This window comes from Metarhizium acridum (assembly GCF_019434415.1).
Source record: "Metarhizium acridum strain ARSEF 324 chromosome Unknown scaffold_141, whole genome shotgun sequence".
Lineage (NCBI taxonomy): Eukaryota > Fungi > Ascomycota > Sordariomycetes > Hypocreales > Clavicipitaceae > Metarhizium > Metarhizium acridum.
This window is the reverse complement of record NW_027094020.1, coordinates 522673-543492: the sequence shown is the minus strand read 5'-3', so window position 1 is coordinate 543492 and position 20820 is coordinate 522673. Positions and strand designations below refer to the sequence as shown.

Genomic DNA, 20820 nt, shown 5'->3' with positions numbered 1-20820 from the left:
GAGTCTTGACCCCATAAAACCCGTGCGAATTGCTCTGCTAACCTTGTTGCTTTGGGCCATTGTGTGCAGTATGCTGATGACCAACTCCCTTGGCCGCATCAAGTTTGACTCGTCTAAAACTACAAGGTACTCTTTCCAATTGACGCATCATATTTAATCTATATAACATTACACGCCTCACACTCCCCCTTCCCGCTAGGGACCAGGCTTCACAATCATGAACGATTGTCCAACCTCACAAGCCGAACTTGGCAAACACCGGGGCCACCGCCAGTAGTAATATTGTTTCATTTGAGTAACATCACCGTCTCCCGGGATATGGCGTTTCGAAGCCTCAGGTACCCGAGCATTCCTACTGGCTAGAACCTGTGGCCAGATTGGTCCGATCTGGGTGTGGTAGCCGCAATTTACATACTGTCTTCGTTTGAGGGGGATCTGCTACCCGTAACTATTCCCGTCTTCAATCAAGCAACTTGTCAGTTTGTGCAAGGAGCAGAATAAGTAAACATCTCTCGCCACTTTTTTTCACATTCACTGCTGTCCGTAAAATACGTTGCGTGAGCTTTATTTTTGCCCATTGTAAAGAACAATTGACCATGCCGCCCGGCCCTAACATACATGGATCTCGTACCCGTTGCACGTACACCATGACGTGGATGGCCTTGGTTTCATCTGAACATGCCCATATCCAATGCCGGGACGCGTCATTTGCAATGATTGGCATTTAAAACGTCTCGAAGGGACATGCACTATCCTGGGCAGTAAAAGCAGCAGGCTTGCCCCTTTTGTAGCATGTATGTTCCGACATGGCGGCCTCTCGTACCTCATATAGGGCTGAGTACCTCGAGTTGGTTATTGTACCTCTCTGCTGTTATCTTCTCTGCCGCCAGAAGACACAAGATGGAAGAGACCACACCACTTTTACCCGAGGAAGGCGGCGGCGATGGCGGCGGCAGCGGCTCCCAGCAGCGAGGGCCTCGGTGTGCTTCCTTCTTTCAGGCACGACGGCCGAGAACCATTTACTTTCTGTTGTCGTTGATGGTCTTTGGGTTGTCCTTCTCTGGGTCGTTGGGCGAAGTACCCGTTACGAGATTGATTGAGGACAACCTCTGTCAGAGGTACTATTTAGCCTGGTCGGATGGGGAAACGCGCCATAACAAGATTGACGAGAGTCTTTGCAAGACTGACGAGATTCAGTCGCAACTGGCCTACTTGAATGGATGGCTGCCTATGATAGAGGCTGTTGTTGGTAAGTGTACACCGCGAAGGGGTACATGTTAGGGAGGGACACCTGATTTTCCTAGGTCTTTTTGTGGCATTACCATATGGTGCGTACGCAGACAAGTAAGGCCCCTTGGTCCGGGATCCCATCCCTACGTCCTGACCAGACAGTTGCACAGGTCTCAAGTCAGGCACTAACGGCGTATTCAGAAAAGGTCGCAAGCCGGTCTTGTGGCTCTCCCTCTGTGGTATCGTCGTATCCGGCTTATGGATAGCTGCCGTTCTAGCCCTGGGTCAAAGAATTTCCATATATATCATTCTCTTTTCACCCGTCTTTGCTCTCGTCGGCGGTGGAAGCACCGTTTTGGTGTCGGCCATTTACTCTGTCGTGGCTGACGTTGTTTGCGAAGCAGACAGGTAAGACCAGCGCCATCCAGAAACCGTTGGTTTTTCCTCTAACTGCTCTCTGAACACGAACTAGAGTATCGGCCTTCTTGACCGTGTCGCTCGGGAGTCTCCTCGGCAGTCTATTCGGCCCGCTAACCGCCTCGTCCCTCATGAAGACCTCGTCCCTCATGAAGACCTCGTCCCTCATGAAGACCTCGTCCCCGTGGACTCCCATTGCACTCAGTCTGCTCATCTTGCTTCTCGCTATTGGTGTCATGGTCTTCATTCCCGAGACATTGCCCGCGCGGAAGCAGGAAGAGGATTGGAGCGTGTCACGGGACGATTCTTTGTACGGCATCGTCAACTCATACGTCTGGGAGTTCAAAGATCAAGTCAACGAGGCATTCGGCATGGTCAGGCAGCCATCGCTAAGTCTTATCTTGTTCGCATTTCTGTGTCCCTCCCCGGTGGGAATTGCCACCAACGCACTCTTTATTCAATACGTGAGTAAGCGGTTCGATTGGTCCATGGCAGCAGCAGGCTACCTGCTCTCGTTGCGAAGCATGGTGAATGTATTTGTCGTTTTGCTCGTCATTCCGGGGCTCTCGAAGCTCCTCGTCTCCGGTGTGGTGGTGAAGGGTTTCTCAGCCGGTGAGAAGGACCAAATACTAGCCCAGGCATCTGCGTTCGCTCTGGCAGCTGGGTTCTTGCTTCTTGCGGGAACAAACATGCCCATTGTTATAAGCGGGCTGATTGTCAAGACCCTCGGCGCAGGACTTCCGTCACTGTGTCGATCTCTGGCTGCGTATCATACCAGTGCGCAAAACACGTCGAAGCTACAAACAGTGATTGGGATTACAGAAACCATGGGCCTACTAGTGGCAGCTCCAGCGCTGGCATGGATGTTTTCGATGGGCATGAAGCTTGGAGGAGTCTGGATGGGCTTGCCGTACGTGGTGATGAGTGGCTATTTGCTTGTGATAGCAGCCGCACTGTTGTTTGTCAAGCTCCCAACTGTCTCGTTTGCTTTGTTGGACGAGACGTATCATATGCAAGACGTGGCGCCGGATACGGCCTCAGTTCGCAGTTTTTTGTCTCATGGAACGATGCCGTCAAGGGTACCTGTTAGTCATAAGCGGCCAAGGAATTAGGCTTGTGGATGGATGAGCTGGTATGGCCCAGATGTGAGAGATAGATATTACCGACCTTTTCTCCGTTATGTGTACTCTGTAGCTGCACCCAATTTTAGACCAAATTTAACCTAGGACATGGAGATTGTCCATTCATGATGTATCTATACAGGCAAATGCCTGAATAGTCGACAACGCGCGCGCAGTATCAAATACCACACCAAGTCATCTTTAAAAAAAAAAACTCCTCATTGCAAAAAAAGCCGAATGGATATTCCTTAATCTTAGACAACTGCCCAGATGTGTAAGTGGCAGAATTGAAGTCATCCGTCCAGCTCCCGGGTGGATACAAGTGCCTGGCCCAGGCAGGCAGTGATTGGCCCGCGCCAAGAGCATCATCACTCCAAAATCAACCTCCAAATCCAACATCGAGGCGCCAACTTTACTTCACCACAACCAGCCTCCTTCTCCTGTCGCCACCATGACTACCGCACACAGGCCAACATTCGACCCGGTAAGAACACACCCTCGATTCTGAATGCAAAACTATCAAACTAACCCCCATCCTCCAAGGCGCGCGGCAAAGAAGCCCTCCGCGGCCCAGCCTACCACCAGCGCCTCCAACCCGCCCACACGCAACTCAAGTTCCGCAAAGCAGGCCAGGGAGGCGACGCCGACGACGAACCCTCTCGCGATCTCGCAGCCGAGCTGCTCGCCGCCGAAGCAGCCCACTTCTCTAAGAAGAAGGGCGCCCCTGTCCCCGGTGACGGAGATGACGACCAAGAAAACGTGTCTGTTGCCGCGGAAAAGAGACCACTGCCGCCGGCTGGCGACGGAGAAGAGGACTATGAGGCGAAGCGGCGGAGGATATTAGAAGAAACAAGAGATATAGATGCCGATGATAGCAGCGAAGAGGAGGACGAGGATAGCGACGACGACGACAGTGAGGATGACGAAGATGCAGAGCTGCAGAGGGAGCTGGAGCGCGTGAGGAGGGAGAGGGAGGAGAAGAAGAAGCGAGAGGTGAGCGTGATATTTCAGCCCTGGCTGTTGTTGTGATTTTTCTACCACCTTTTTTTTTTTTTTTTTTTTTTTTTTTCATGTTTGGGCAATCTGCTAATTTGCGGAACAGGAAGCAGAAAGAGCAAAAGAGGAAGAGGAAGCGCGCGAAAGAAACATTGCACTGGGGAACCCGCTTCTCAATAAGCAGGACTACACGATGAAGAGGCGGTGGGACGATGATGTTGTGTTTAAGAACCAGGCGCGCGGGACGGAGGACAGGAATAAGAAGAAGGAATTCGTCAACGTGAGTGTCTTCTTCGATTCCTACACCCTCAGCAATACCGGTTACTAATATTCCGTGCAGGATATGCTGCGGTCTGATTTCCACAGGCGCTTCATGAGTAAATACGTCCGATAGACAGTGTGCTATAGATATCCCCCCCCTGTAACATGGTTACTGCTTCTGCTCCTCCGCGAGGAGCCTCTTCTCCATTTCCTCAAACGACCCCAACACGCTGCCGTACGTCTGATATGTGCCGTCTTTGAATCCTGCATCGACCTTTTCAATGGAGCCTTCCTCCTTCCACCGCTTCCCGATGACTTGGTCGAATGTCTCGCCGTGTTTGCGCTCCATGGCCCAAAGCGCCTTGTATGCTCCCCCCAGCGCACACGCACTGCCGCCCACGTCGAGCTTGTACACGCCGTCTGCGCCCCCGAGCACGTCGCCTATGACGCTGGCAATGGCAGGGTTGAGCGATCCTCCGCCAACGAGGTAGATCCGGCGCGGCTGCGCGGGGAGTCCGTCTCGCGGGCTGTGGACCAGTTTCTGAGATCGTAGCCGCATGGACAGAGCCTGCGATTCCACAATGACACGGGCATCGACCTCTTTGGACCACTCTTCCCGGCTCTCTTGTAAATTACCGCCGTCAGAATCACACGTAAACCGCCACGTTCCCGCGCGGATATTCGGCACCGTCTCTCGCAGATAAAAGTACAGCCCAAGTTTGGCTTGGTCTCCTTCCTTGGCCATGGCCAGCGGCGGCGTATCCAGCACGGCCTTGTTAAAGGCCTCCCAGCCGGTCTGGCCGTCTGCGGGCTTGGGCAGTGCGTCGCGGACCTTTTCACGCGCCAGTCCACCGTTTTTGTAGCACAGCATGAACATGTAGTGGCCCTTGGTAGTCGGGTGGTTGAAGAAGTGGTACGCGCCGTCGGGCTTGTACTTGGGCGTGTTCATCAAGAAGGTCGTCGAGGTCCCCAGCGAGACAATGGCGTCGAGGGGGCGCAACGGCAGCGCCAATATGGTGGCGGGATTGTCGCCCGTGAAGGGCACAATCTGGCATTCTGGATGGAAAGCGTACCTTTCCACAAAGTACGGTGAGATGTTGCCAAAGGGGGTTCCGCCGTCCATTTGCGGCTCGCCTAGCTTCTTGCGCAGGTCGTCAGCGCCGTCTTTGCCCGCCGCGAGGGCGAGCAGCTCCGGGCTGTACTGCTGGTTGGGAATGTCCCATAGATTCATGCCGCACACGTCGCTGATATCGAGGGGCGCAATGGACCCCAGCAGGATGGAGGCGAGCCACGATGACACGAGGGATATGCGTGACGTTTGGGCGTAGACTTCTGGGCGCACGCGCCGCATCCTCATGATTTGGGTGCCTGTGAATCTCTGGATATCGTCAGGCTGCTTTTTGCAATTTGGGAACAGACGCGCAAGTCGGGAGAACTTACATGATGGGCACCGCTGCCCGTAACCCCGGCCAACTTCTCCCTATCCCCCAACTCGACGTCAAAGGCATCACACTCGCTTTGCGTACTCTGATCCTGCCAATTCGGGGACCACTCATGGGCCAACGCCCCCGAGAGCTGGTCCACCAGCTCCTTGCTCGCGTCCAAACCCTTCAAGGCGTCATGAGCCTGGTAGTTCCAATACACACTGCCGTGCTGTTGCCCCGAGCCGCTCACGCCTCGGATCCGCGACATGGGCACAGGCATCTCCTTTGATAGACGATGGAGCACGAGGTCCAGCGACTCCATCCACATGGCGACGGGAGCGTACACTTCGCCCGTGGAAGGACGCACATGAACGCCCTTCTGGATGCCATATTTGGAAAAGTCGGCGTCGAAATCGACCTTGGACTGAGCGATTGTTTTGAGATCCGAGTCTACGACGATTGCTGGAAGAGTAGACTTTAGTTGTGTGACGATTGATTATGAGAATGGCCTGAGGTGACCATCAGCTTACCCTTAAGTTGTTGGGTGGACAGGTCGAACCCCAGGTATAGAGGCCCTTGGTGACTCATGATGCACAAATTTTGACCAGAATAAGAAGAAGAGTTAGTGTGAAAAGAACAATCGAGTGAGGGTGGTACAGCTGTGTGAGTAGTTCGAAGCGTGAGTGTTCTGGTATTTGAGATAATTACATCACAGGATTGACGCAAGACAGCTCTAATCCTGACGTCTGGAGATTTTGCGGGTCCACGACCTCGGCCAGAAGCCAGATGTGTACTCTGTATTTGGAGCTTCCTCATCAGCCACCGTCTTGGAATACCTGGACTGGAATTGAGGGAAACGAGGACCGTTATTTTTCAGCTCATGGTTGCCGTGCCCCGGCCTTCTGAGCATTTCCGCCGTCTGACATATATCTCACTATATACTTTCCGAGGTCTCGTAGCAATCAATACAGCTGGTAGTTGAGCTGGGGTGTTTAGGCCAAATTGATTGGTACGGGTCAGAGCCGACCGAGAGAAGGGTAGCTAAATATGACAAGAAAGCAGATCGGGTATTGCATTTGACTGTGTTATTACAATAATGGGACAGGTATTGCATTCATATATACCGAATCATAAGCAAATTCCCAACGTTTTCTGTTGCTAGTCAGGAACACCATTCAGTAAATTATCTACAGTCGACGCTGATACATGTCCAACAATTGGCAAGAAATCGTATACATCAGTTCAGGTTATCCTCTACCAGCATCTCGCTCTCTGTACGGCATTTTCATCGTCGAGTACATAGGTGGTATAGTCTAATGTCTATGCTTGCCATCTTTATCAACGACAGCGCCATTCCCAGCCTCCTCTTCCTCCAACAGCTCCGGCTTCTGCAATGCTTCTGGCCCTGAAATGAATTCATCAAACCTCTCGTTTACAGGCTTATCCCGGGAGACAAACCGCACACGAAGCCGCTTCACACCACGCACTTTGCCGCCGACCTGCATGCGCACCGCATCCTCCAGGTCCTTGACATCGTCCACCGTCCATGCACCAGGCACGGCCAATTCCATGTCAACCAGGTAATTCTGTCCCGATTTGGTGCCACTAATTTCACGGAGCTCTGCTTCATGGCCCTCGCTCACGTTGGACAATGCCCGATGTGCTTGTTTTCGGATAGAGTTCCTCACGTCGTCATCGAGGCTGCGGTCTGCCAGCTCGTACAAGGCCTCCTTTGTGTTGTCGTATCCGGCCTTGACCACCATGATGGAAATGAGGAGACCGCCCACCGGATCCAGCCAGGCGGCGTTCTCAACAACATTGGCACCAAGAATAGCGGCAAGAGTGACAATGCCGGTCAGACTGTCGACACGATGGTGGATGGCGTTGGAGGCAAGGACAGATGACTTGCGTTCCCGCGCAACTTTCATTGCTGCACGTTACGTTAGCTGCTTGCGCGTTCAATGCTACACGGAAAGGGAGGGTGACATACTCGCTTGATAGAGCCATTCTTTGATCAGGATGGTGCCCGCGGCCAGCCAAACAGCATGAATGTTTGGGATTCCTAGATCAGCAGGGTTGTGAGAGTGGCCGTGGGCGTGGCCAACGTGCTCAAAAAGGTTGTGCGCGCCTTCAGGATTGAAATGGCCGTACAGACTGATTGCGCTCTCCCACCCCATGTAGAAACCGCCCACCAGCAGCATGCCCGACACGCCAAGAGAACCGAGGCTTTCCACCTTGCCGAATCCCATGGGGAATCGATCACTCGGCGGTTTTAAGCTCCAAGAAACAGTGGCCAAGGTGAGAATATCAGAGGCGAGGTCAGCAATGCTGTGCCAGGCATCTGCCGTCATTGACTTGGAATTGAACGCCCATCCACCGATGAACTTGGCAATTGCCATGCCCAAGTTGGACAGTAGACCTATTCGCGTGATTCTTACACCAGGGTCGTTTTTATTGGCGGATGTCAGGTATGTGCTATCGTGGTGGTGATGATGTCCATGAGCACCATGGCCATGGCCGTGACCATGGTCGCCATGGTCGCGAGTCTGCTTCAATGCCGAACCCATAACTGAGGGCAGCGTGCGGATTTGTCCGCGAATAGGCGAGAGGTGAAGGAGGACGCAACGGGCGCCTGCGATGGCAGATGTTGGATCGACCGTCGAGGACGAGCACGCAAGGCGGTGGAGAGAGTTTGAGGTGGTGTAAACGGCCGCGGTGGACAGGCCGGAGGATGTAGAAAAGCGCGATGTCAACGTAGGGATCGAGGTAGCAGCAGCCGAGCCCAGTGGTGATAAATTTCGAACGATGCAGCGATCCTGTGCCCGTAACGATGTACGAGAGTGCAACAATCGTGTGTGAGGCTGCGTCATCTGCGAATGGGCTGGTTGTCGATGTGTCCTTTGTGATCTCAGGAGGCCGTTGCCCTGGCTGTGGGCTGCTGCGTAACCGCAAGTAAGAAAGCGACGACGGAGAGGGCCATTGGGGTGGAAGTTTCTTTTGCGGGTGCCAGCGCTAGTAATGCCGGTGATCCTAGTGGCTACACCCTTTGGCGTCGCTTCAGACGCGAGCGGAGTCGTGGAGGCCGGCGCTCCGGTATTATTATTATGCACATAGCGCGGTGACCTCGCTGGCCTCGATGACCATCTTGAGCGCACTTGTGCTTGTGCTTGTGCTCGTGCTCGTGCTTGTGCATGCGTGCACACGGCCAGGCCGGTGGAGCGCCCGGCCTGGGGAGACATGGACCGGTCGACAACTCGGTGCAACAGTGACTTCGGTGGTCGCAGGCACTCGTTTTTCTGGCGTGGCCTGACCGTTCCGCGCGCGTCGTCGACCTTTGTCTGCAGGTGAGCAAATGAGCTGGAGGCCAAGCCGTCGAGTGTCTGTCGTGATTTTTCCTATGGCATCGAACCGTCGATTGGCATGGGAAGGGAAACGTAGCATGTTTGTTACAAAGGGAAGAAGAGTTGGTTGGAGTGAGGTGGTGACGAGCGAGAACGGCGGATCGGGTCGGGAAAAGACGAATTCGATGGGGCCATCCGTTCAAGTGATGCCTGGTGAAGCTACAAAGTACTCTGTACCTGGCACTTGAGAGAAGCTCCGAGTCGGTCATTTGGAACGAGCAACTTGGGCCTTGGGCCTTTGATTTTTGATTGATTGAATTCTTCTTTGTACTTCTCACGGACTGCCGAATATCCTAGTTGCAAGTACCAGGCCTCAGCCGAGCTGCACATGTGTACTGATTCAGATCACTGTTCCTGCCCTTACAGTGGCCAGCTGGCGGATAGTACAGTGGGGTGCTGGGGATTAGTGCCCCTTTTTGCGGGGACCCTTCAGCGATCCGGGCTCTGTATAGCGGACCAGTCTCGGTCTCCGCCAGGCTGTTGACCGAACGCGTGGGTGCAACTCGCCGCCACTTACCGCGGTTGAGAGGCCTTGCAGAGCTTGCGTAAGGAATTTATTAATGCTTCCCATACAAGTAACCTTTTATAGGCGATATAAATACATGTATATATGCAATACTTGAAATCAGGTCAATGCGGCCCATGGCCCATGTTCTATGCTTTCTTTTTTTGTTTTAGTCTGCAATCGATGATGACGTAATGGTTCCTGACATGCAAGCCGTGGCGGGCATGCGGGGGTGCCAACCTCTCCAAGAATTGCATAAGCATTGTCCGAGCTCCGAGCTCCTGAACCAGTGATCTCTCAGCCTGGACGTACCAGGTACAAATCACCAGACTTCAATTGATCTCGAGCTCAACTGCTTCCAGAACCAAACCACCGAACCCTGGGCCAAAGCACTCAGTGCTCCTTCCCGCCTTTTAACTCACAGCCCCGACTTCTGTGGGGGCACTCTATCTTCGTCTGCCAACCACGCTCAAGCAGTTGTCTGAAAACTCCCATGGCCCAACACTCGTCAGGGTTCCATCTGGTGGCCTGATCTCGCCATCTCATGCCCCGACATCTCGGCGCTGCCCTATTCCGAGCTGCGTCTACACTGTACTTACTAATATTCAGCCTTGGGTCAAGATTTGGGTCAAGGATCAATTCCGCTTTCCGGTTGTCTTCGGCGGAACCAATTGATGCCGCAAACAGTTGACGGCACTCCGTACCTGCTGCAGCCTTAAACCACCTCGATACAGGCCAGCACGTCAAGACGGATATCCATCACATCACATGCCGTGGCTGTAGCAGCCACTGGCATCCCTGACATTTCTAATGCCGAAACCTCTTATGCGTATTCCCTACACGGACATTCTAGCATCGCCTACCATCCTGCCGGCCTCTGCTACAACCATTCAAGGTGGTCTTGCTGCCCTGGTCAACTTCTTCCAGGCGCCGCCTCCCAACAGCCTCCCAGACTCTACGGTTGTTCTCACGGGAGCTGGCCTATCAGTTGCTTCTGGTCTTGCAGACTACCGCGGTGTCAAAGGCACCTATCGAGTGAACAAGACCTATCGCCCTATTTATTATTACGAATTCGTTAGCAGTCACGAGGCACGCAAGAGATACTGGGCACGCAGCTTTCTTGGCTGGTCAACGCTGCACAAGGCGACGCCAAACGCGGGTCATTATGCAATCAGAGATCTGGGAAACTTGGGGTTGATTCAGAGCGTTATTACACAGAATGTTGATTCATTCCATCCTAAAGCCCATCCGCAAATACCTTCCCTAGAGCTACACGGCTACCTGAGATCTACCGTCTGCACGAGCTGCAAGACTGAGTTCTCTCGAGATGAGTTCCAGGGACAGCTGGCTCGTCTGAATCCGAAATGGGCTGTTCTTCTAGAAGAGGCCATTGCCTCTGGTTCTTTGGATACAGAAAGTACAGAGGAGCGGAGATTTAAGGGCTTGAAAAGCCAACCCCGACGGCGACGTCGACCTCCCAGAAGCACCATATACAACCTTTAGATATCCACCATGTCCGAAATGTTTGGCTGATCCACCAGAAGATGCTAACGGCCAAAAACAACTTGTCCGAGTCGATCCAGATGGAGCTTGGGTGGCACCAAGTACTGCTGGTATTCTCAAGCCGGCAGTTGTCATGTTTGGAGAGAGTATTGCCCGTCACGTCAAAGCTGCTTCCGAGGATGCCATCGATGGCGCTGGCAGACTACTAGTTCTAGGGACGTCTCTCGCAACGTACTCGGCATGGCGGCTGGCCAAACGAGCCAAAGATCGAGGAATGCCTATCGCCATTGTAAACATGGGCGGCGTAAGAGGAGAAGACCACTTCTTCACGGATCTGGATCCACGACAAGGGGGTGAACAGGGAGTGAGAGTCGAGTTGTTAACGGACCAACTCCTTCCTAGTCTGGTTTCTCGATTGCGACAAACCGGAGCGGGATCCCATCACCACCCAGCCACGGAAATCCGCCTGGAGAACTCGACAGTCTTCAAGGATATGTTGTCTTGATAGGATAGTGTTACATTATTTGTGATATAAATTATCCAGGAATATAGACTGTTAGAAGAAATTGCCGAGATTCGCAGATTTTGGCTTCGACGGTTGCATATCGGCATTTACCGGTTCGTCGTCTGCTTTGGTATCTGACATTGGTGCCGCCGACATGACAGCCATTGCGGGAGATTCCGTCTGCTTCACATTTTCTAATACTTGAGCTTTCTGTGACTCCTCGTCTCGCTCAATGGCTTTTAGCACTGGTCACTAAGTCAGCATTCAGCGTCCTGGAGCCGTTGGCGAAGCGGCAGAACTCACTCTCTTCCCAATCCGCGTCTTTTTGTGATTCATCGGCGCTCCCCAAAAGCTTTTCCACATTGACTTCTTCACCATTCTGGAGTTTTCTCAAGGCCTCTTTCAGCTGCCCTATTCTAACGGTTGATTGTCGATTGTATCGTTCACACTGGTTGCGGAGCGCGATCATCTGAATCGACATGGAGCCAATGAAAAGGAACATGACAATAAAGAAGGTTGCCGGATTCCATTCTTTTGACTTCTTCCCTTTGATATCCTGGCGATTTTCTCTTCGCAGAGGTTTGGGTATCAAAGAAGTCCAGAATCCAGTGTCGACAATGGTCGCAGGACCTGTGCTGGACCACCGAATGGCAAAGTTTCTCTGTGCTGGTATCCTGGATGCTAGTCCTAACCGGCTCCGGCCAATTAATTGCAGTGGTACTCGCTGAATCGACATTTCGGAAGGCTCCTTGCCTAGGCGCCGAGCGAGGTTGAAGAAGTGTAATGCAAACCAAAATCTGGAGTCTCACATGTGGATTCTCCAGGCCGGTTCATGTTGGCTGACTGTGGGCCAAGTGCACCGCCAGAGAATCTCTCTTTCAGCGTTGCCCCAGACAACTCCCGACGTTTAGCCCCACCCACACTGAGCATGGTTTAGCAGCACCAACAGTAGACATAAACCGTCGGATACATTCAGATTTCGACATTATACCAGGCATTGCGTCTCGTCATTTTTGGTTTTTTTGGGCGATATTTGCATTTTTTTTGTCCGTTAACCCAGTGGAGTTTTATTGCGACGATATGATTAGAGGGCTACGCACATAATACCCTACATGGCCTCATTACAAGCATCAGCCGACGCCGTGAAGGCAGCAGTATCATCGACCACGGCGTGCACACCAGCGACTGTTGTGACACTCAAAGAATTGCTCCTTCTCGAAACGGAGTCATCTGCGCAGGTAACAAAATCGGCATCCAGAGCAGCCAAATCAACTACAACGGCGAAATCATCAAAAGCCAGCACCGCGTCGAGGAAACCTTCGGCTGCGCAGTCACGTAGTGAACGATTGAACTCGAGAGACCGGACCATTCTAGCAACACATATCATCAATGCAGCGTTAAAGGCACTCACGGAAGCTGCGAGACCTGCGCCTCCATCAACGCCTTGCAAACAGGTTGAGAATGTTCCTCAGACAGCTTCGAAACGAACCCTACGGCGCTCACTATCGGCACCATTGTCGCCAATGCAGCCGAGGACCTTGAATCGTGTGGCAACCTCACCAAATGTCTCTGTCACCAAGGCCAGGGCTGGTCTCTCTGCTCACTCTACAGGATGTTTGGCAGTTGTCGAGTGCGCACGAGTAGCCTTTGCTTCCCTTCGATCACTAAAACCTTCAACACAAGAGGCTCAATACGACTTCCAGGTGGAAAATGGCATGTCTGCATTTATAGGCAAGCTCCTAGCTTTGAATATGCACGATCAAGCGTTGAAGGAATTGAGAATATTAAAATCTCGACTGGACCCTGCTACCGGTACCGACAGCTCGAAAGTCGCTACATCAACATCTGCCGAGATCAAGTCGGGTGCCACAGGAATCGCCGAACTACTTGAATTTCGGACAAAAATTTCACTCCAAACGCTTCCAATTATTACTTCTTTCCAAATTCAGCTTGTCAAACTTATTGGTGCTACGAAAAAACCTGCTCATATCGAGGCAGTACTACCTATGCTACTGGAAAAGAATGCATCGTCCCCTGTCAATCTGCTGTTAAAGCACGCGGATACCGGAGACAAGCAAACTCAAAAAGCTGCTCGTCAAATGGCTTCATTTTCACAAGCCCTACTCTCAATGCTACCAAGCGTGTCGAATCAGGAGGATGAGGTGGCAGTTGAGCCCCGGTTAAGTCCCAGCCCACAGAGCACCTTTGAGCTTCAAGCTTTCGCATTTAGAACACAATTGAGGTGGTGGAAGTTGGCTGGACATCAAGGCAGCGTTGACGATGAAATTTTAGCCCCGTTTAGCCGCTGTATGCGAGCTTTTGCGAGACGCCATGTACCCGACGACAAACTTCTCTATCGGTCCCTAGCGGCGGCCTATGAAGAACTGATGCAGCTCATTCGCTCTCACAAGCTGGATCCGTCAATATCTCCTAGGTCACCATTATCATCTATCTATCAAGTTTTGGGATCTACAGCTCATGCAGCGCGACAATACGATGGTGCGTGCTGTTGGTTTGAAAGCCTCAAGGCCACCTTGAACTCCGAATCGGACTCTGCTGTGGCGTTGTGCTCTGTGTCCGCACGCATTCTTGCTATTTCCCTGAAAAAGCCAAGGTTGGGTGATGACATTGAGAAGGCTATTCAAGAAGTTATCGACAGTCTTGAGGGTAGTCTTAGCGGCACTCTCACAGAGCTCAATGAACTGCTAGAAAGCCTCTCAGCTACGAGGCGATCCGTTGTGGGGCTGTTGATGAAAGAGTTGGATCCCAAGGCAGTCTCTGATCCGATACCTCAGACGACAAGCACCCTATTGAAGAACTTTGTTCTTCGATACCCACGATTCTTGCGACGATGGCTAGGCACTGCTCCTGGAAAGGATGCTCCTGCGAAGCAAATCTTGCAGTTTGACCAACGAAAACAAGCCGTCATGCAATCAATAAACCAGACACTAGACGCAACCTTAATGGTAGTCAAGTGTGGGATTCAATCTGGTGCTCTCGAATGGCATCAAATTGACGACGTCCTTCAGCATTGTTCGGGGCTACTCGACTCTCTTTGCGATGCACTGCTTTCCCCTGCTAGAGTTGAGCAACTTGGGGGCTACCATGTCAAGATTTCCACTCTCTATTTTTCCAAGTTCGTGGAGCTGCGAAAGATGAAGCACCGAACCAAGGACCTCAACAAACAGCTGTTACAGTCTCTAAGCAGATCCATAGACGCAGTCAAAGAGCGATCTTCCGCCCTAAAAGATAAGGCGCAGTTGTCAATGAAGCTGGAGCTGTTTGCCGACCTATGCAAGGGTTCTGGCCGAAGTGAGGATGCCGTTGGAACTCTTAGATCGATCTGCACTAATATGGCTGAGGATGGCGTTCTCTCTGATGTTGCTCTTGCTCTAGCATCGTTACCACCTACTCTTGCCTGGGCCACCACGGATAAAGCCTCCTCCCTATCGCGTACTTTGCGCTCAATAGCTAAGCTGGATAAATCTTGGAACGACTGGACCTTCTTTCTTCCCGAGGCTGAACGAGCGGCTGTACTTGAGCATCTTATGCATTTAAGCACTGAATCAGCAGGTCATGGGCTACCCCTCCGCCTTCATGATGCTAGTCCGGCAGCGCTACTTCGAATCTACTCTTTGGATAAATATCCCATCCGGCGATTCCGAGTGTTACTTCACTTGCTGTATCAAAATATTGGAGAAGATGAGGAGTTGGCAGAAATTATATCGAACCTTGATCAAGTTTCTCAACAGCTCCAGAAGAAAGACAAAGGAGAAGATGGCTCTCTCACACAGTTTATTCCGCACCTGCAAGCATATCACTCTTCCTTGGCCGCCCTAGCCGATAGTGATAATGAGTTCCCTACTGCAGTGGTCAAGGACAACATCACTTGCTGGAAGGCGATTCTTGGTTCATATCAATCCAAGGATGATTTATACACCAAGATCGACAACCCTCAGACATTGATTGACTTTTTGCAGACGCTCAATCATTTGGCTGATCTACGGGGAGAAACAGAACTTCAAATTTCCATTTCGGAACTTTCCATTGCAATGGCCAAAGCTGTAGCTGAATACTCTGGATCATTCGATGATGGTTTGATTCTCCACAACAGCCATCTTGCTACTCAATATGTCGGCATTGGCAAGTTTTCTCAGGCATCCGGTGCACTCGAAGTCTCTAAAGAGCTTCTTGAACATAATGAAGGGGTATCGCAACGGGTTGTCGCCGACTTTTACTTATCACAAGCTGAGTACTACGCTGGTGTCGGAAGTTTGGATGAAGCGTGAGTAAAACATCCCCTTCATTTCTCGCGGTATCACCGCTAAAAGAGTGTAGATTGATTTGTGTCAACAAAGCAAATGACATTTGTTGCCAATCGTACTCATCATGGGCACAGTCCAAGGACCAAGCCAATTTGATGATTTCTTTGTTAGCCCTCATTCAGTCCACAATTTCACTACAAACCGGCAATATCGAAGACGCTCTATCGTCGATCCGAACTGGTGTTCGTACGTTGTCTCACGATTGGGCTAAGCTCGAAGCAGCATCGTCAGCACCCGACTCAAATATGTCCGAAACCAGCTTAACTGGTCTTGACCTTAAGGCATCTCAGGTCAAAAGGACTGGCCCTCGGTTTTGGGGGCTCGCAGTACCGTTGCTCCGCTGCCTCCTACATATATCATCTGTGTATGCGCATATTGGAATGTTTCAAGAGACCATTTACTATGCCGAATCTGCATGGAAAATAGCGCGGAGCACACAATCCCCTCTCTACTGTGCGCAAGTCACCGCGTGGATCGGGTCTATATATCTTAAGGCAGGAAACATAACAAAAGCTACTGACACTTTGGCAGACGCAGAGCATCATATTCCCAGCAATATCTGCTCCTCGCGTGTGCACTTTGCTCGAAAGCTTGGCGAGTTATATTCCGAAATAGGGAATGAAGACAAAGCTAACGAATATCTAACAATCGCGGAAGAGACGCTGCGATTGATGGATAATAATCCCGGTAATTCTGTCTGTAATGAAAAGTCGACGGCGCCTATGGAAAAGGCAAAGACAACGGCTGCGAAATCCTCACGGACTGCACGAACCGCCAAAGCCAAGCCCGCATCTGTTACGCGACCTACTAGGCGACCTGCAACAACGAAGACCCAGGCGATCACAGCCGAGGCGGTAGCTCAACTCCCCAAAGATATTTACCAATCATCATTACTTGCCGCAGTTCTTCTTTCCAGGGCAATTGGATACATACAAAAGAAAGATTGGTCTTCAGCCTTGTCCACTTTGGACCAGGCAAAGGAGTTGCCGAAGCTATTTGGAACTCTGTCCTTGGAGCAGATTGTCACCGCAACGTCCCTCATCGGCCATAGCATGGAACAGATGATTTCAGACCCGGTCTTTTCTGTAATGCAAGATTCTACAATTTCGTTTCCCGCTATAGCTAACAGCGCAGGGAGGGCCTCCATGGACAAGAACAACTTCGTTGCGTCGCCTCCCCGACGTGGACGCGCTGCAGCCGGTGACAGGAAGACAGCCAAAGACAAATCTGGGCCGGCGTTTGCAGACGCGCTCCGACGGGCTCAAGACATATTGATTGAAGCACATGCATCTACCTTGTCGACATCTGATAGTGGTATGGTGCACCGACTTTCAACTTTGTTACAAAGCACCATTATCCTACTGTCTGCTACGTCTGCTTCCAAGACGAAGCCCGTCCTTTCATCTGGTCTCGCCACGGTAGCAGTGGACTTAGGCCGCAACATTACGTGGACACGAGAGAAAATTACCCTGTCGACTACGTTGCGACCCCTAGGGGCCAGTTTGCCTTGTGTTCCCGACGACCCGCCAACCTCGCTTCGCAAAACTATCATGTGTCTCACTCCGGATATGGCTGCGTTTCAAAAGAGTTATGTAGACTTGTTGCCCGACAACTGGAACGTCATTTCTCTCTCGTTGAGCGACAGTTGCCGTGATCTGTCTATTACCAAGTTACAGGCTGGACATAGTCCGTTCATTTTACGCTTACCGCTGGAGAGAGCCAACTCTCGCGATGCTGACGCTGAGGTGTTTAATTTTGAACACGGACGTGAGGAACTTCTCGATATCATCAAACTTGCCAACGAGACCAGTCATTCTGCGCGTGACTTTTCAGCAAAGGGCGAGCGAAGTGCTTGGTGGGCTGAACGCGAAGCGTTGGATACCAGACTGAAGGACCTCTTGACGACTGTTGAATCGACCTGGTTGGGGGGATTCAAAGGGAATCTTCTCTCAGCACCAGAGAAGAAGAGATTTATTGGCACGCTTCCAGAAAAAATTCCAGCAAATCCTTGATGGAAGCCTTCCATCTCGAAACCGAATGCGTGGCAAGAAGACGACTAAAGCACCGTCTGTTAATCTTGATTCCAGGATTCTTGACCTTTTTATCGGCCTTGGCGACCCAACTCATCCGGACTGCGACTTTGATGAGGCTTTGAACGACTTGCTTTACTTTGTGGTAGATATTTTACAGTTTCACGGGGAGAGGAACGCATACGACGAGATTGATTTCGATGCCATGGTTGTCGAAACATGCGATGCCCTTCGGGGATATTACTCGGCCTTGAACGCCGGCTCAGAGCGACAGGACGGTTGTCACACGATCCTCATCCTAGATAAGGCCCTGCATGCCTTCCCATGGGAATCGCTACCTTGCATGGAAGGGCTGGCGCTATCCCGAGTCCCGTCACTTGCCTGTCTACGACAGCTCATCACACAATCCAACACAGGGAGAGCCGGGCCCGAACTCCAAGAGGGGCATTGTGTTTCTTCGAAAGCTGGAACTTATATCCTCAATCCATCTTCTGATCTGAAGAACACACAGGCTTTCTTCCAGTCTACATTCGAGACTCTCAAGAGTTGGAACGGAATTGTCAACAAAATCCCGCAAGAATTCGAATTCGAGGATGCTCTGTCAAAATCAGAGATTCTGCTCTACTTTGGACATGGCAGTGGTGCGCAATACATCCGCGGCAAGACAGTTCGACGGCTGGAGAAATGCCGAGCAACTACGTTTCTGATGGGCTGCAGCTCAGCGGCACTTACAGAAGCTGGGGAGTTTGAGTGCTATGGCCCTGTGTGGAACTACATGATGGCAGGTTGTCCTGCGGTGGTGGGCACGCTTTGGGATGTGACAGATCGTGACATTGACCGTTTTGCGGGCCGCACTTTTGAAGAATGGGGACTGTTTGCTCGTGGCACATTCGAAAAAGGCGATAGGAAGAAAGGTAGAGGCAAGAAAGGCGGTGTCAACGATGTAGACGCGTACAGTGGTGATGATGATATCAACTCGGAGGCACCGTCACGTCCAACGTCGCCGCGACTGGCAAGGGGTTCTTCGCTGCCCGAAGCCGTGGCTAAAGCTCGAGACGCTTGCAAATTCAAATACCTGAACGCAGCTGCAGTTGTCGTTTACGGTATCCCTGTATACATCAATCGTGAAGACTGATATGGGGGTTCTTTTTCTTGTTTCTGTTCTCTACATATCAAGACATGTATACCATTTTAGAGTTTGACTAGTGCTTTGGGAATAATGTACAGGGCTGAGCGGCCAAGGATTGTACAACGGGTGGTGCTGCATAGCCATGGTGTTGAAGGATACATCCAATATTAGAACCAATCACAATTCGTTATGCTCTTGTGCATGCTCGTCTTTGCCAAGAATATGCCCCTGACCTGTCAGGGTTTCATGTGGGGGGATCTTTCCAGAGTAGAGTTCGTACCTGGGCTGCTGTTCGTCAGAAGTGTACTATTAGGCCCTGGTCCTATAAACCGCGGCTGATCGTCAGCCGGCTGAAGAAGATAGATACATCACGATAGTGGGGGTTTTCCCTCGTACCGCTCCACCAGGTCTGGCTGATCAGCAGCATGTTTAGCACGTTTTCGCGGATTACATTCAGCTCCTAGAATTAACTGAAAACTTCCTTTTATAGGCATTTACGCGGTCCCTATTAGCACGATACATTATAAATAGGGGGTTATAAATAATGTGGGTTTTATCCATAACTTTATGTGTAAATCCCTTATTAAAAATAGGTAAGCGCTATATTTATGCGTGTTATGCAGTGTTTTCAGCCGGCTGACTGTTAGTCGCGGTTTATAGGATCAGGGCCTTAGTATCAACGGTCTCATTGCAAGGATTCCGGAAATTTAAGACCAGTTCCGAGCTTTGGGGCGAGGCCCGTGACGGTCTGAGATGGGGGGATATTTCATGCGTTGTGAAGGCGTGAATGAGTATGCGGGATTTATGATGTATTAGACATGTAAGCCACCGGTGCGCCTCGACGAACATGGCAGGGGATATATGGTGATGGTGAGGGCATGCCACCTTGTTGCCATCGAGATGATACACGACTTGTGGCGAATACTGGATTCTGGACAGCAAGTACGGAGTTACGTTGGACGCTCGGGATGACCGTCATGAAGCGCCTTTGATGGCCACTACCGCCGAGTCAAAAGTCATGTCCAAGTTTTGGATCAAAACCACGCTTCGTGCCGTCAAAGGGCTTCCGCGGAGTGGGGTTGAATGCAATCTATCCTTGATGACAATGTGCCACCCGCGCCCACCACCAACTCGCGATGCTTGGCATGCACGCCAAAGCCGTGGCGGACCCATTCCTTGGCGACGAGAGATTTTGCCCATAATCTCTTTGCTTGGCCGTTGTGATGGTTAGTACAACAATACGTCGGCGGCCTTGTTGTGAAGCGCGCCAATTGCCAAAGAGCTGGCGCGGGTATTGGGAAAAATGCAATTGATGGCGTAGGTACAATGGCCCGTGGTGGTTGCCGCCTTGTCTTACAGTGAGAAGGAGGGCATGGAGAATGGACGGACGGCGTCACTGCTAGGGTGGGACCCTGAATCAGAATGCTTCCCCGGCAGTAAATAAGACAATGAATGGCCTCTGTGTTTTTTTCTTTGTTTTTACATACGTGAAGTTGGGGATTGGAGAGGAGAGGGCATGGAGGACTTGGCTCCCCTTGCCCTTGCCCTCCCCCCACCAACAGGAATCAATTCTGTCCACGCTGGAATTGGCGCACCATGATGGTGTTGACGGCAATGTGGAAATGTCTTAGTTCGGCCAACTCCCTGGGCAGCTTGAAGCAGCGGGTCGCATCAAAATGGAGGATTGTATAGCGAGTGGGCGGCAATGACTGCAATTAGGACCGGACTGGCCATTGCTTGGCAGATGGAGCGAGGGAATGTCTGGGCGCAGCGCCTAATGGAGTCATGGTTAGCTGTAGTACGCATGTACATATGTAGTAGTTGCTCCGTACTTTTGCAGGCATGGATGTAGTTAAGCAGGCAAGCTAGACGCCTGGTCCTGGTCCTGGTCATTGATTTGGCTCGAGGCGCGGGATGGGGGTCCCGAAAGCCGTTGAACCAGAGCATCGGGAGGGCGAACCTTGCTAACAGCC

At 51.6% G+C, this 20820-nt stretch overlaps 9 protein-coding genes across 9 annotated transcripts; 6 read left to right on the top strand and 3 right to left on the bottom strand.

Annotated features, from left to right (window-relative positions):
• Positions 1–900: 900 nt before the first annotated feature.
• On the top strand, positions 901–2759 carry CWC15_2 (complexed with cef1p; the record flags this gene model as incomplete). Its single annotated transcript, XM_066119414.1, has 4 exons — positions 901–1249; positions 1305–1344; positions 1432–1638; positions 1703–2759. 4 exons carry the CDS (start codon positions 901–903, stop codon positions 2757–2759), a joined length of 1653 nt encoding a protein of 550 aa, XP_065975207.1.
• Positions 2760–3219: 460 nt separating this feature from the next.
• CWC15_1 (complexed with cef1p) lies at positions 3220–4158 on the top strand (the record flags this gene model as incomplete). Its single annotated transcript, XM_066119413.1, has 4 exons — positions 3220–3252; positions 3312–3761; positions 3871–4044; positions 4105–4158. The coding sequence occupies 4 exons, from the start codon at positions 3220–3222 to the stop codon at positions 4156–4158; spliced, it is 711 nt and encodes a 236-aa protein (XP_065975206.1).
• Positions 4159–4194: 36 nt separating this feature from the next.
• On the bottom strand, positions 4195–6356 carry J3458_008821 (uncharacterized protein; the record flags this gene model as incomplete). The annotated part of the gene is made up of 2 exons (XM_066119412.1): positions 5466–6356; positions 4195–5403 (listed from the first exon to the last, which is right to left on the bottom strand). Exons 1-2 carry the CDS (start codon positions 5775–5777, stop codon positions 4195–4197), a joined length of 1521 nt encoding a protein of 506 aa, XP_065975205.1. The 5' UTR covers positions 5778–6356.
• A 406-nt stretch (positions 6357–6762) lies between these two features.
• On the bottom strand, positions 6763–8016 carry J3458_008820 (uncharacterized protein; the record flags this gene model as incomplete). Its single annotated transcript, XM_007810679.2, has 2 exons — positions 6763–7379; positions 7440–8016. 2 exons carry the CDS (start codon positions 8014–8016, stop codon positions 6763–6765), a joined length of 1194 nt encoding a protein of 397 aa, XP_007808870.2.
• Positions 8017–10180: 2164 nt separating this feature from the next.
• On the top strand, positions 10181–10858 carry J3458_008819 (uncharacterized protein; the record flags this gene model as incomplete). The annotated part of the gene is made up of 1 exon (XM_066119411.1): positions 10181–10858. The coding sequence occupies one exon, from the start codon at positions 10181–10183 to the stop codon at positions 10856–10858; it is 678 nt and encodes a 225-aa protein (XP_065975204.1).
• Positions 10859–10991: 133 nt separating this feature from the next.
• Positions 10992–11363, top strand: J3458_008818 (uncharacterized protein; the record flags this gene model as incomplete). The annotated part of the gene is made up of 1 exon (XM_007810678.2): positions 10992–11363. One exon carries the CDS (start codon positions 10992–10994, stop codon positions 11361–11363), a length of 372 nt encoding a protein of 123 aa, XP_007808869.2.
• A 51-nt stretch (positions 11364–11414) lies between these two features.
• J3458_008817 (uncharacterized protein) lies at positions 11415–12099 on the bottom strand (the record flags this gene model as incomplete). The annotated part of the gene is made up of 2 exons (XM_007810677.2): positions 11415–11608; positions 11667–12099. The coding sequence occupies 2 exons, from the start codon at positions 12097–12099 to the stop codon at positions 11415–11417; spliced, it is 627 nt and encodes a 208-aa protein (XP_007808868.2).
• Positions 12100–12475: 376 nt separating this feature from the next.
• Positions 12476–17700, top strand: ESP1_2 (separin protein; the record flags this gene model as incomplete). Its single annotated transcript, XM_007810676.2, has 2 exons — positions 12476–15648; positions 15702–17700. The coding sequence occupies 2 exons, from the start codon at positions 12476–12478 to the stop codon at positions 17698–17700; spliced, it is 5172 nt and encodes a 1723-aa protein (XP_007808867.2).
• A 25-nt stretch (positions 17701–17725) lies between these two features.
• ESP1_1 (separin protein) lies at positions 17726–18853 on the top strand (the record flags this gene model as incomplete). The annotated part of the gene is made up of 1 exon (XM_066119410.1): positions 17726–18853. The coding sequence occupies one exon, from the start codon at positions 17726–17728 to the stop codon at positions 18851–18853; it is 1128 nt and encodes a 375-aa protein (XP_065975203.1).
• Between the last annotated feature and the right edge of the window lie 1967 nt (positions 18854–20820).